The 12,459-nt window shown below is 55.2% G+C and overlaps 1 protein-coding gene across 1 annotated transcript; it reads right to left on the reverse strand.

The window, feature by feature from the left end:
• Positions 1–6,514: 6,514 nt before the first annotated feature.
• LOC141365727 (uncharacterized) lies at positions 6,515–8,535 on the reverse strand. Its single transcript, XM_073870482.1, has 2 exons — positions 8,265–8,535; positions 6,515–8,073 (listed from the first exon to the last, which is right to left on the reverse strand). Exon 2 carries the CDS (start codon positions 7,430–7,432, stop codon positions 6,515–6,517), a length of 918 nt encoding a protein of 305 aa, XP_073726583.1. The 5' UTR covers positions 7,433–8,073; positions 8,265–8,535.
• Between the last annotated feature and the right edge of the window lie 3,924 nt (positions 8,536–12,459).

Here is a 12,459-nt window from a genome sequence, read left to right on the forward strand (position 1 = left end):
AGACGACAGCTGGGACACAAGGGCACAGTGAATCGTTCTCAGTTAGTTCTCTCACCTCTTCGCTGATTACAGCTTCTGGTACGTATGGTTCTCCTTCACAACGGGTCTCCTTGGAGCTCACGCTGGTTCTCTCTCTCTTCCTCCACAGACAACAGCTGGGACACAAGGGCACAGTGAATCATTCTCAGTTAGTTCTCTCACCTCTTCGCTGATTACAGCTTCTGGTACGTATGGTTCTCCTTCACAACGGGTCTCCTTGGAGCTCACGCTGGTTCTCTCTCTCCCCCTCCACAGACGACAGCTGGGACACAAGGGCACAGTGAATCGTTCTCAGTTAGTTCTCTCACCTCTTCGCTGATTACAGCTTCTGGTACGTATGGTTCTCCTTCACAACGGGTCTCCTTAGAGCTCACACTGGTTCTCTCTCTCTTCCTCCACAGACGACAGCTGGGACACAAGGGCACAGTGAATCGTTCTCAGTTAGTTCTCTCACCCCTTCGCTGATTACAGCTTCTGGTACGTATGGTTCTCCTTCGCAACGGGTCTCCTTGGAGCTCACACTGTTTCTCTCTCTCTTCCTCCACAGACGACAGCTGGGACACAAGGGCACAGTGAATCGTTCTCAGTTAGTTCTCTCACCTCTTAGCTGATTACAGCTTCTGGTACGTATGGCTCTCCTTCACAACGGGTCTCCTTAGAGCTCACACTGGTTCTCTCTCTCTTCCTCCACAGACGACAGCTGGGACACAAAGGCACAGTGAATCGTTCTCAGTTAGTTCTCTCACCTCTTCGCTGATTACAGCTTTTGGTACGTATGGTTCTTCTTCACAACGGGTCTCCTTAGAGCTCACACTGGTTCTCTCTCTCCCCCTCCACAGACGACAGCTGGGACACAAAGGCACAGTGAATCGTTCTCAGTGAGTTCTCTGACCTCTTCGCTGATTACAGCTTCTGGTACGTATGGTTCTCCTTCACGACGGGTCTCCTTAGAGCTCACACTGGTTCTCTCTCTTTTCCTCCACAGACGACAGCTTTCTTCCCTGTTGATGGACAGACTGAACAGGTTATGCTATACTTCTCGGGGTGGCGGACTTACGATAACGGCTAGGCGTACTGCATCGACCGGCAGTGGTTTCCAAGATAGCGCCGGGGACCAAACCCTCTCGGCTGACTCGTTGGTTCAACAGAGGGGTGGGAGTGTCACGCCGTCACACCGGGTCGAGCGCTGCCCTTTCCTCGACGCCCGTTGGCAATCGAAAACCGGACCGGGGCGCCCCTTGGTAGAGACCTCGGGGCAGCGGATCTCCTTCGCCTCTGACTCTGTGATGATAAACAGCACACGGGTAAAGTAGCAATGCAACTGGTAATACTCACACCGCCAGTCGTACAGAATCTTCACCGCCACTCCTAACACAAGTCCGCCAAGCGTCTGGCTACGAACATACTTCAGGAACTACTCCGTAATTTCTAAGGCGGAAACACACTCACAGCATAATCGTACACAGGGTTATTCTAGAATCCGTTTTCCTCTTCAGCGCCCCTAGCGAGTGACTGGAGGCGGGGTACGTCTGACACGACACAGCAATCTCACTGCAATATACACAGCACCACTTCAAAGTGAAATTTCTACATCCAAGACTCACCCACCACGCTCAGTGCACACAATAGACGCCCGTCTTCCTTCGCCTCGCTCTGGGCAAGAATGTGGAGATGGTAACACGGCCTAGCAGTTGTTTTCCGTCACTGTGGCTGTCTCACACAAAGATCCTGTAGCTCACCCACCACGCTGACTCAGGGGCAGGGCCACCCACTCTCGCTGGAAAGCGCTTAAAAGATATCCAGGTCAAGTACATACAAGGTACATTCAATGAATGGATTCGTTTACTCACAACTGCGGTGCTTCGGTTATCTCACGCTTCCTTAGGTTAACTTCTCCTTACGATGATTCCAGCTACACAGATAACGGTTTCTTCAGTCGTCAATACCACCACTACACAGATGGGTACTCACGATAGCACGTTCCTTCTTCTTTCACTTCATTCATACAAGGTCAGTCTCCGTTTACTTTCCAACCCGTAAGGTCTTCAATATCTGCATCAGCCGAAACCCCACGATGCACAAAGAGAGAGAGAGCAAGTCCCACAATCTGACTAGCGTACCCGGTGAGTTTAACTCAGCGCTACAGCACACACCAACACTGGTCATAACAACCAAACTGTGGTTTAAACTGCTCTTAAGTATTTGCCTGGGTGTTGCCTTCGTCCAATCACCCAGCGCTCTTGTTAATAACTCACAGCTGTCCGTAGTTTGGCTGATTACAGCCCTCGCGGTGCTACCGGATGTCCGGTGTTTTCTCTTCCTGGTCCAGGCGGAAACATCCGGGCGGAACCAAACTTTCCCAACTTTTGGTTCCGCCCAAAAGATCGTCACCCCTGTGACATCCTCCCCCGCCAATGCATTCTAGTCCCTGGAATGCCTCGGTGTCGTCCACTCACCGTACCGGGCCGGGGGGCGTCCTCGGTTCTCCCGTTGGGAGCGTCTCACGGGTGAATCGGGTTCAACGGGCTCGGGTGCTAACTCTGGTTGCCTCTGGGCAGCTGGAGGTTCAGCCGGTTCAGGTGCCAGCTCTGGCTGCATCTGGGCAGCTGGAGGTTCAGCCGGTTCGGGTGCCAGCGCTGGTTGCATCTGGGCAGCTGGAGGTTCAGCCGGTTCGGGCGCCAGCGCTGGTTGCATCTGGGCCGCCGGGGGCAGCGCCACCACAGGTCGACCCGGTACCACAGCCCATCCCTCCGTCCAGGGGGCCGCCGGTACTGGTTCCATGGGCCCTTCCTTCGCAGCCTCGGGGTAGTTCGGACAGGGGCGAAGCATGTTTCGATGTACCACCCGTTCGGGGCCAGGTTTTCCCTCGGGCCGGATGGTATACACCGGTTGTCCCGGCCTCTGCTGCTTACAGACCACATACGGGATAGCCTCCCAGCGGTCGCTCAGCTTTCCTTTTCCCTGTCGCCGGTTATCCCTCGCCAGGACCCTCTCACCTGGTAACAGGGGGGCATCTCGAGCAGTCCGATCGTACAACCGTTTGTTCCTTTCTCCCGCTGTCTGTATCTTCTTTGACACTTGCTCATATGCAAAATGTAAACGCTGGTGGTGGCGCCCCACCCACTCCGTCACACTCACTTCTTCCCGGTCCGCGGCCACTCCCAGGACCAGGTCAGTGGGCATCCGTACGTGCCTGCCGAACATCAGGTAAGTAGGGGCATACCCCGTCGTGCTATGAACACTGTTATTGTATGCTTGCAGAAGATTTGGTAAAGCACTCACCCAGTCGCTCTGCTGTCGTTGATCCAACGTCCCCAGTAGTCCCAATAGGGTCTGATTAAACCTCTCACAGCTTCCATTTCCCTGGGGATGATATGATGTCGTATGGGTTTTAGTGCATCCATACAACTGGCATAACTCACGGATTACTTTAGATTCGAAATTGGCCCCTTGGTCGGAGTGCAGAAACTCGGGACATCCAAACGTCTGGAACACATTTCGCCATAGAGCTGTGGCGGTGGTGTTGGCTGTCTGATCAAGCGTCGGGACCGCCCAGGCGTACTTAGTAAACAGGTCTGTGATCACCAGGATGTTCTGATAACGGTCCTGGGGGCGGCCCAGCGTCAGGAAATCCATTGCCATTATGTGGAGGGGGGCCTTTGCATGGATGGGTACCATCGGCGCTCGGGCCTCTCGTCTAGATTTAAACAGTGTGCACCGGGGGCAGGCTTGAATTGAGTCATGCACAGACGCCTCCAGCCCAGGCCAGTAAAAGAATCTCCGTAGTAGGGATACGGTCCTCTCCTGTCCCTGGTGTCCCAACTGGTCATGATAGGCTGTGACTAATGCGTTTACCTGGTCGGCGGGTACCACGATCTGGCTCACTTCCTCACCCGACTTCGGGTCGCGGGTCTTCCTACAAAGCACCCCTTCCTGTAGCTCCAACTTCTCCCACTGCCCCAGTAATCTTCTCCCAGTCTCCGTCTGGGCCAATCTTTCCGCCGACGTTGGCCGTTTGCTCTGCTCTACCCACATTTTCACCTGGCACACGTCCCGGTCCTGGGCCTGCCTCTCTATCCAGCGGCGGGGGTCCCACCCCCAGTTTCCTGGCACGGCCTCCCGCTGGCCTCCTGGCGCCTCCACGGCCCTGATCATGTAGCCTTCCTCCTGGCTATCTTCCTTCCAATACCCCCGGCGTCTGGGGCTCTTTCCCTCCGGTAGTCTCGAGAGAACATCTGCGTTCGTATGCTCTCGCCCGGGCCGATACTGCAGTTGATAATCGAAGTTAGCCAGCTGAGCCACCCACCGCTGTTCCACGGCCCCCAGCTTCGCCGTCTGTAAATGCACCAGAGGGTTGTTATCTGTAATGACCGTTACCTTGGCTCCCCAAAGATAGTCCTTGAACTTCTCGCTCAAGGCACACTTCAGGGCCAGCAGTTCCAGTTTAAAGGAGCTGTAGTTGGCATCATTCCTCTCTGCCGGGTGGAGGCTTCGGCTCGCATAAGCGATTACCCGCTCTGTTCCTTCTTGCCGTTGGGCCAGTACTGCTCCCAGTCCCAGGTTGCTCGCGTCTGTATATAAGACAAAAGGTTTAGAAAAGTCGGCGTACGCCAAGATGGGGGCCTGTAGCAATTCCTGCTTCAACCTCTGAAAAGCCAACTCGCAATCATTATCCCAGTTAATAGAGGGTGACCCACGGCCCCGGCTTCGCCCCGTGCCAACCAGCAATTGGTTAAGGGGCTTGGCGATCTTCGAGAAGTCTTTAATGAATCGCCGATAATACCCCACGAACCCCAGAAAGGATCGTACTTGCCTTACAGTCTTCGGTGCGGTCCAATCCTTTACCGCAGAGACCTTCTCGGGGTCCACGGCCACCCCTGCTGCGCTGACCACATGTCCTAGGAACCTCACTTCTCGCCGCAGCAGATGGCATTTGTCCGGCTGTAGCTTCAGCCCATATCTCTCCATAGCTCGAAAGACTTCCTCTAGGTGTCGGAGGTGTGAGTCGAAATCTGGGGAATACACAATCACATCATCCAAATATACCAATACTGACTCCATCAACTGACCTCCAAGGCAGCGTTGCATCAAGTGTTGGAACGTGGCCGGAGCGTTGCAGAGCCCGAAAGGCATCCGGTCCCATTCAAATAATCCGAACGGGGTCGTGAAGGCGGTCTTCTCCCTGTCTGCCTCAGCCACTTGCACCTGCCAATATCCGCTGGCCAGATCTAAGGTCGAGTACCAGGCTGACTGCGTGAGACTAGCAAGGGAGTCTTCAATTCGTGGTAAGGGGAATGCGTCCTTCTTTGTTACCAGGTTCAGCTTGCGATAGTCCACACAGAACCTCCAGGCTCCCGTCTTCTTCTGTACGAGCACGATGGGGGCCGCCCAGGGGCTACTACTCTCCCTGACGATGCCCCTGCCCAACAGGCCCTGCAGAAGCGTGCGTACCTCCGCATACAAGGTGGGTGGGATGGGTCGGTACCTCTCCCTACTTGGCCCTGCGTCCCCAGTGGGGATGTGGTGCTCCACCACCCCGGTGCATCCGTAGTCTTCATCGTGCCTTGCAAACACATGTTGCCACTTCCGAAGGAGTGCCTGCAGTTTCTGTGCCTGTACCTGTCCCAGGTCGTCCCCTTGCAATGACTCGCCCGCTAGGTGGTTTGGCACACCTCTCCCTAGGTTATTCGACGGGGCATCCATTTGAGTCAGGGCCACCTCGATCACAGTGGGGCACACCTGACGAAAGCTGACGTCCCTTTCCTCCCTCACCTGGTGGGGCGTGACCATCGTCAGCCGGGCCAGTCGTTGATGTCGGTATAGTTGTACTGCGTAGGGGTGCTCATTTCGTACCCTCACAGGAATCCTCCCCCGGCGGATCGCCGCTAGTCCCCGTGCTACCTCCACCTGTGGGCAGTCCGTGTGTGGCTCGACCAATACCCACTCCTCTGGGTTCGCCTCCCGAAGGGGCACTCTCGCCCACACGATAGCCTCACTCCTAGGGGGAATAGACAAAGCAAAACGGCACGTTACTCTCCCCACTTCCTCCCGATCTCTACGCACCTGGTTCATTTGGACCCGGCGGCAGTCAGCCACTACGCGCTCCCACTTGGGCCTCTCAGCAGGTGAGATCCTTGGACCAGGCCTAGCCTGGAATATCTCTTCCCAGCACTCGGAGAGGACATTCATGCCCAATAGGGCTCGGTGGGTGCCCAAACACTTATCTTCAACAATGATCACCCCTTTTTGGGGGACAACGACTCCATGTACTTCCAGATCCGTCAGGCGATAGCCAATGTAGGGGATTTCCAGGCCATTAGCGCCCTTCAACGTCAGCCAGGGGGCCTCCGCTCCTTGTGTTCCCCCTCGTCCGAATATCTCCTTGGAGAGGCTTTCTGCAAACATCGTTACCTGTGAGCCCGTATCTACCAGGCACTGAATCCACTTGCCACACACTTTCACTTCTGCCACCGGGCTATGCCCGATCATCTGTTGCCTTGAGCTGTCCCTTCTTCCCGGGTCTTCTCGAGGGGCCCAGGCCACACGACCCACTGTGGCCGGTCGTCCTAAAAACCCCCTTCAGATGCCCTACGGGGCCCACACTCCTCTCCGAGTACACTCGCTCTCGGGGTGCCGGCCTTGGTTCCTCCCGGGCCCTACCTTGGCGCAGCTCTCCCAGGAGGGTCTTAGATATTTCTGACATCTGTTCCCGGACGTCTTTCAAGAGTTCTGCCTTCAGAGCCTGTTTCCAATCCGTGCGCTCAGGTGGTGGTGGCACGCTTTCGTTCACAGCCGCACACACTGGGGACTCGCTCACCTCAACCTCGTCGCCCTCCAACGCTAGCGCCTCCTTCCTTAGATCTTCAAATGTGAGGTCGGGGTCTCTCCGAAACTGGACCCTCAGACTCTGTCTCACGGGGCCCTCTTTCATCCCCAAAAGGAATTGGTCGCGCAGCAAAGTCTCTCCATCTCCCAATCCATGATCGCGGCGGGTCTGTAACCGGGTGAACTGCTCTCGCAGTCTCAGGGCAAAAGCTCTAATGGGTTGTCGGGGGCCTTGCTTACTATTAAAAAATTGGGAACGGAGGACGGCTACGGGGGTGTGATCACCATATTGCTCGGTGAGAAACTGGAATATAGTTTGGGCACTGGTTCGAACAGCTTCAGGGGCGGCCTGTACTTCTCGCCGCGCTTCTCCCTCTAGGGAGTTCAGCACGAACTGGAGCCGCCGGGCTACACTAAGGCCTTGCAGGTCGGCTAGATACTCCAACTGGGCCTTCCATTCCGTAAGTCGTACTCCCGACTCCGTCCCTCCATAATTTTGGACCCAAGGGCTGCCCATAAAGACAGGCACCGCACGGGGTTGGGCTGCGGGCCCCGCGTTGTCGGTCATTGGGCTAGTCTGGTTACTCAACTCGAGGTGGAATCCTGCCGACTACGCCAAAATCTGTCACAAGCCAGGGGCTGGCCACTAATGGTTAAGCCACGCCCCTTCTAAACTTCCACCTCGAGGAGGTCCCCAAAACCAACCCAATGACCAGACAACAACGAGTACAGGTAAGTATAAAAATAGTCTTTATTTATTTAAATATTTAAAATATATGGGGACTTGGGGAAAGGGGAATTAAAACTAAGGTCAGGGTCTGTCCTCCAGAAGGGGGGGGGGGTTTACGTCGGGGAACGGGCTCCCGCCTCTGGTTCCCTCTGCCCGTGGCGCGCTCCTCTTCCTTCCTGGAGGCAGAATAAAATCACAATGAATATGGGCATGTACTGTTTCCTGTCCGTGTACCTGCGTGTAGTTCGCGGCACTCCGCCGTCTTCCCACGCAGCTCCTTGGTTGTCGACTCACTCTCCTTTCCTGTTTCTCTTTCTCTCCACAGGCTACCGCTGGGACCCGAAGACACAGTGGATCGTTCTCACGAGAGTCTCCTCACCTCTCCACCGACTACAGCTGCTGGGTAAGTATGAATTTTCCTCCTCGACTCGTTACTTTGGTGCTCACACTTGTACTCTCTCTTCTCCCACAGATGACAGCTGGGACACAAAGCACAGTGAATCAACTTCAATTTATTCTCTCACCTCGTCGCTGATTACAGCTTCAGGTACGTATGGTTCTCCTTCACAACGGGTCTCCTTAGAACTCACGCTTGTTCTCTCTCTTTTCCTCCACAGACGACAGCTGGGACACAATGGCACAGTGAATCGTTCTCAGTTAGTTCTCTCACCTCGTCGCTGATTACAGCTTCTGGTACGTATGGTTCTCCTTCACAACGGGTCTCCTTAGAGCTCACGCTGGTTCTCTCTCTCTTCCTCCACAGACAACAGCTGGGACACAAGGGCACAGTGAATCGTTCTCAGTTAGTTCTCTCACCTCTTCGCTGATTACAGCTTCTGGTACGTATGGTTCTCCTTCACAACGGGTCTCCTTAGAGCTCACGCTTGTTCTCTCTTTCCTCCTCCACAGACGACAGCTGGGACACAAGGGCACAGTGAATCGTTCTCAGTTAGTTCTCTCACCTCTTTGCTGATTACAGCTTCTGGTACGTATGGTTCTCCTTCACAACGGATCTCCTTGGAGCTCACACTTGTTCTCTCTTTCCTCCTCCACAGGCGACAGCTGGGACACAAAGGCACAGTGAATCGTTCTCAGTTAGTTCTCTCACCTCTTCGCTGATTACAGCTTCTGGTACGTATGGTTCTCCTTCACAACGGGTCTCCTTAGAGCTCACACTTGTTCTCTCTTTCTTCCCTGTTGATTGACAGACTGAACAGGTTATGCTATACTTCTCGGGGTGGCGGACTTACGATAACGGCTAGCGTACTGCATCGACCGGCAGTGGTTTCCAAGATAGCGCCGGGGACCAAACCCTCTCGGCTGACTCGTTGGTTCCCCAGAGGGGCGGGAGTGTCACGCCGTCGCACCGGGTCGAGCGCTGCCCTTTCCTCGACGCCCGTTGGCAATCGAAAACCGGACCGGGGCGCCCCTTTGTAGAGACCTCGGGGCAGCGGATCTCCTTCGCCTCTGACTCTGTGATGATAAACAGCACACGGGTAAAGTAGCAATGAAACTGATAATACTCACACCGCCAGTCGTACAGATCTTCACCGCCACTCCTAACACAAGTCCGCCAAGCGTCTGGCTACGAAAATACTTCAGGAACTACTCCGTAATTTCTAAGGCTGAAACACACTCACAGCATAATCGTACACAGGGTTATTCTAGAATCCGTTTTCCTCTTCAGCGCCCCTAGCGAGTGACTGGAGGCGGGGTACGTCTGACACGACACAGCAATCTCACTGCAATATACACAGCACCACTTCAAAGTGAAATTTCTACACCCAAGACTCACCCACCACGCTCAGTGCACACAATAGACGCCCGTCTTCCTTCGCCTCGCTCTGGGCGAGAATGTGGAGATGGTAACACGGCCTAGCAGTTGTTTTCCGTCACTGTGGCTGTCTCACACAAAGATCCTGTGGCTCACCCACCACGCTGACTCAGGGGCAGGGCCACCCACTCTCGCTGGAAAGCGCTTAAAAGATATCCAGGTCAAGTACATACAAGGTACATTCAATGAATGAATTCGTTTACTCACAACTGCGGTGCTTCGGTTATCTCACGCTTCCTTAGGTTAACTTCTCCTTACGATGATTCCAGCTACACAGATAACGGTTTCTCCAGTCGTCAATACCACCATTACACAGATGGGTACTCACGATAGCACGTTCCTTCTTCTTTCACTTCATTCATACAAGGTCAGTCTCCGTTTACTTTCCAACCCGTAAGGTCTTCAATATCTGCATCAGCCGAAATCCCACGATGCACAAAGAGAGAGAGAGCAAGTCCAACAATCCGACTGGCGTACCCGGTGAGTTTAACTCAGCGCTACAGCACACACCAACACTGGTCATAACAACAACCAAACTGTGGTTTAAACTGCTCTTAAGTATTTGCCTGGGTGTTGCCTTCGTCCAATCACCCAGCGCTCTTGTTAATAACTCACAGCTGTCCGTAGTTTGGCTGATTACAGCCCTCGCGGTGCTACCGGATGTCCGGTGTTTTCTCTTCCCGGTCCGGGCGGAAACATCCGGGCGGAACCAAACTTTCCCAACTTTTGGTTCCGCCCAAAAGATCGTCACCCCTGTGACATCCTCCCCCGCCAATGCATTCTAGTCCCTGGAATGCCTCGGTGTCGTCCACTCACCGTACCGGGCCGGGGGGCGTCCTCGGTTCTCCCGTTGGGAGCGTCTCACGGGTGAATCGGGTTCAACGGGCTCGGGTGCTAACTCTGGTTGCCTCTGGGCAGCCGGGGGTTCAGCCGGCTCGGGTGCCAGCTCTGGCTGCATCTGGGCAGCCGGAGGTTCAGCCGGTTCGGGTGCCAGCTCTGGATGCATCTGGGCCGCCGGGGGTAGCGCCACCACAGGTCGACCCGGTACCACAGCCCATCCCTCCGTCCAGGGGGCCGCCGGTACTGGTTCCATGGGCCCTTCCTTCGCAGCCTCGGGGTAGTTCGGACAGGGGCGAAGCATGTTCCGATGTACCACCCGTTCGGGGCCAGGTTTTCCCTCGGGCCGGATGGTATACACCGGTTGTCCCGGCCTCTGCTGCTTGCAGACCACGTACGGGATAGCCTCCCAGCGGTCGCTCAGCTTTCCTTTTCCCTGTCGCCGGTTATCCCTCGCCAGGACCCTCTCACCTGGTAACAGGGGGGCATCTCGAGCAGTCCGATCGTACAACCGTTTGTTCCTTTCTCCCGCTGTCTGTATCTTCTTTGACACTTGCTCATATGCAAAATGTAAACGCTGGTGGTGGCGCCCCACCCACTCCGTCACACTCACTTCTTCCCGGTCCGCGGCCACTCCCAGGACCAGGTCAGTGGGCATCCGTACGTGCCTGCCGAACATCAGGTAAGTAGGGGCATACCCCGTCGTGCTATGAACACTGTTATTGTATGCTTGCAGAAGATTTGGTAAAGCACTCACCCAGTCGCTCTGCTGTCGTTGATCCAACGTCCCCAGTAGTCCCAATAGGGTCTGATTAAACCTCTCACAGCTTCCATTTCCCTGGGGATGATATGATGTCGTATGGGTTTTAGTGCATCCATACAACTGGCATAACTCACGGATTACTTTAGATTCGAAATTGGCCCCTTGGTCGGAGTGCAGAAACTCGGGACATCCAAATGTCTGGAACACATTTCGCCATAGAGCTGTGGCGGTGGTGTTGGCTGTCTGATCAAGCGTCGGGACCGCCCAGGCGTACTTAGTAAACAGGTCTGTGATCACCAGGATGTTCTGATAACGGTCCTGGGGGCGGCCTAGCGTCAGGAAATCCATTGCCATTATGTGGAGGGGGGCCTTTGCATGGATGGGTACCATCGGCGCTCGGGCCTCTCGTCTAGATTTAAACAGTGTGCACCGGGGGCAGGCTTGAATTGAGTCATGCACAGACGCCTCCAGCCCAGGCCAGTAAAAGAATCTCCGTAGTAGGGATACGGTCCTCTCCTGTCCCTGGTGTCCCAACTGGTCATGATAGGCTGTGACTAATGCGTTTACCTGGTCGGCGGGTACCACGATCTGGCTCACTTCCTCACCCGACTTCGGGGTCGCGGGTCTTCCTACAAAGCACCCCTTCCTGTAGCTCCAACTTCTCCCACTGCCCCAGTAATCTTCTCCCAGTCTCCGTCTGGGCCAATCTTTCCACCGACGTTGGCCGTTTGCTCTGCTCTACCCACATCTTCACCTGGCACACGTCCCGGTCCTGGGCCTGCCTCTCCATCCAGCGGCGGGGGTCCCACCCCCAGTTTCCTGGCACGGCCTCCCGCTGGCCTCCTGGCGCCTCCACGGCCCCGATCATGTAGCCTTCCTCCTGGCTATCTTCCTTCCAATACCCCCGGCGTCTGGGGCTCTTTCCCTCCGGTAGTCTCGAGAGAACATCTGCGTTCGTATGCTCTCGCCCGGGCCGATACTGCAGTTGATAATCGAAGTTAGCCAGCTGAGCCACCCACCGCTGTTCCACGGCCCCCAGCTTCGCCGTCTGTAAATGCACCAGAGGGTTGTTATCTGTAATGACCGTTACCTTGGCTCCCCAAAGATAGTCCTTGAACTTCTCGCTCAAGGCCCACTTCAGGGCCAGCAGTTCCAGTTTAAAGGAGCTGTAGTTGGCATCATTCCTCTCTGCCGGGTGGAGGCTTCGGCTCGCATAAGCGATTACCCGCTCTGTTCCTTCTTGCCGTTGGGCCAGTACTGCTCCCAGTCCCAGGTTGCTCGCGTCTGTATATAAGACAAAAGGTTTAGAAAAGTCGGCGTACGCCAAGATGGGGGCCTGTAGCAATTCCTGCTTCAACCTCTGAAAAGCCAACTCGCAATCATTATCCCAGTTAATAGAGGGTGACCCACGGCCCCGGCTTCGCCCCGTGC

Source organism: Misgurnus anguillicaudatus, chromosome 1 (genome assembly GCF_027580225.2).
Source record: "Misgurnus anguillicaudatus chromosome 1, ASM2758022v2, whole genome shotgun sequence".
NCBI lineage: Eukaryota > Metazoa > Chordata > Actinopteri > Cypriniformes > Cobitidae > Misgurnus > Misgurnus anguillicaudatus.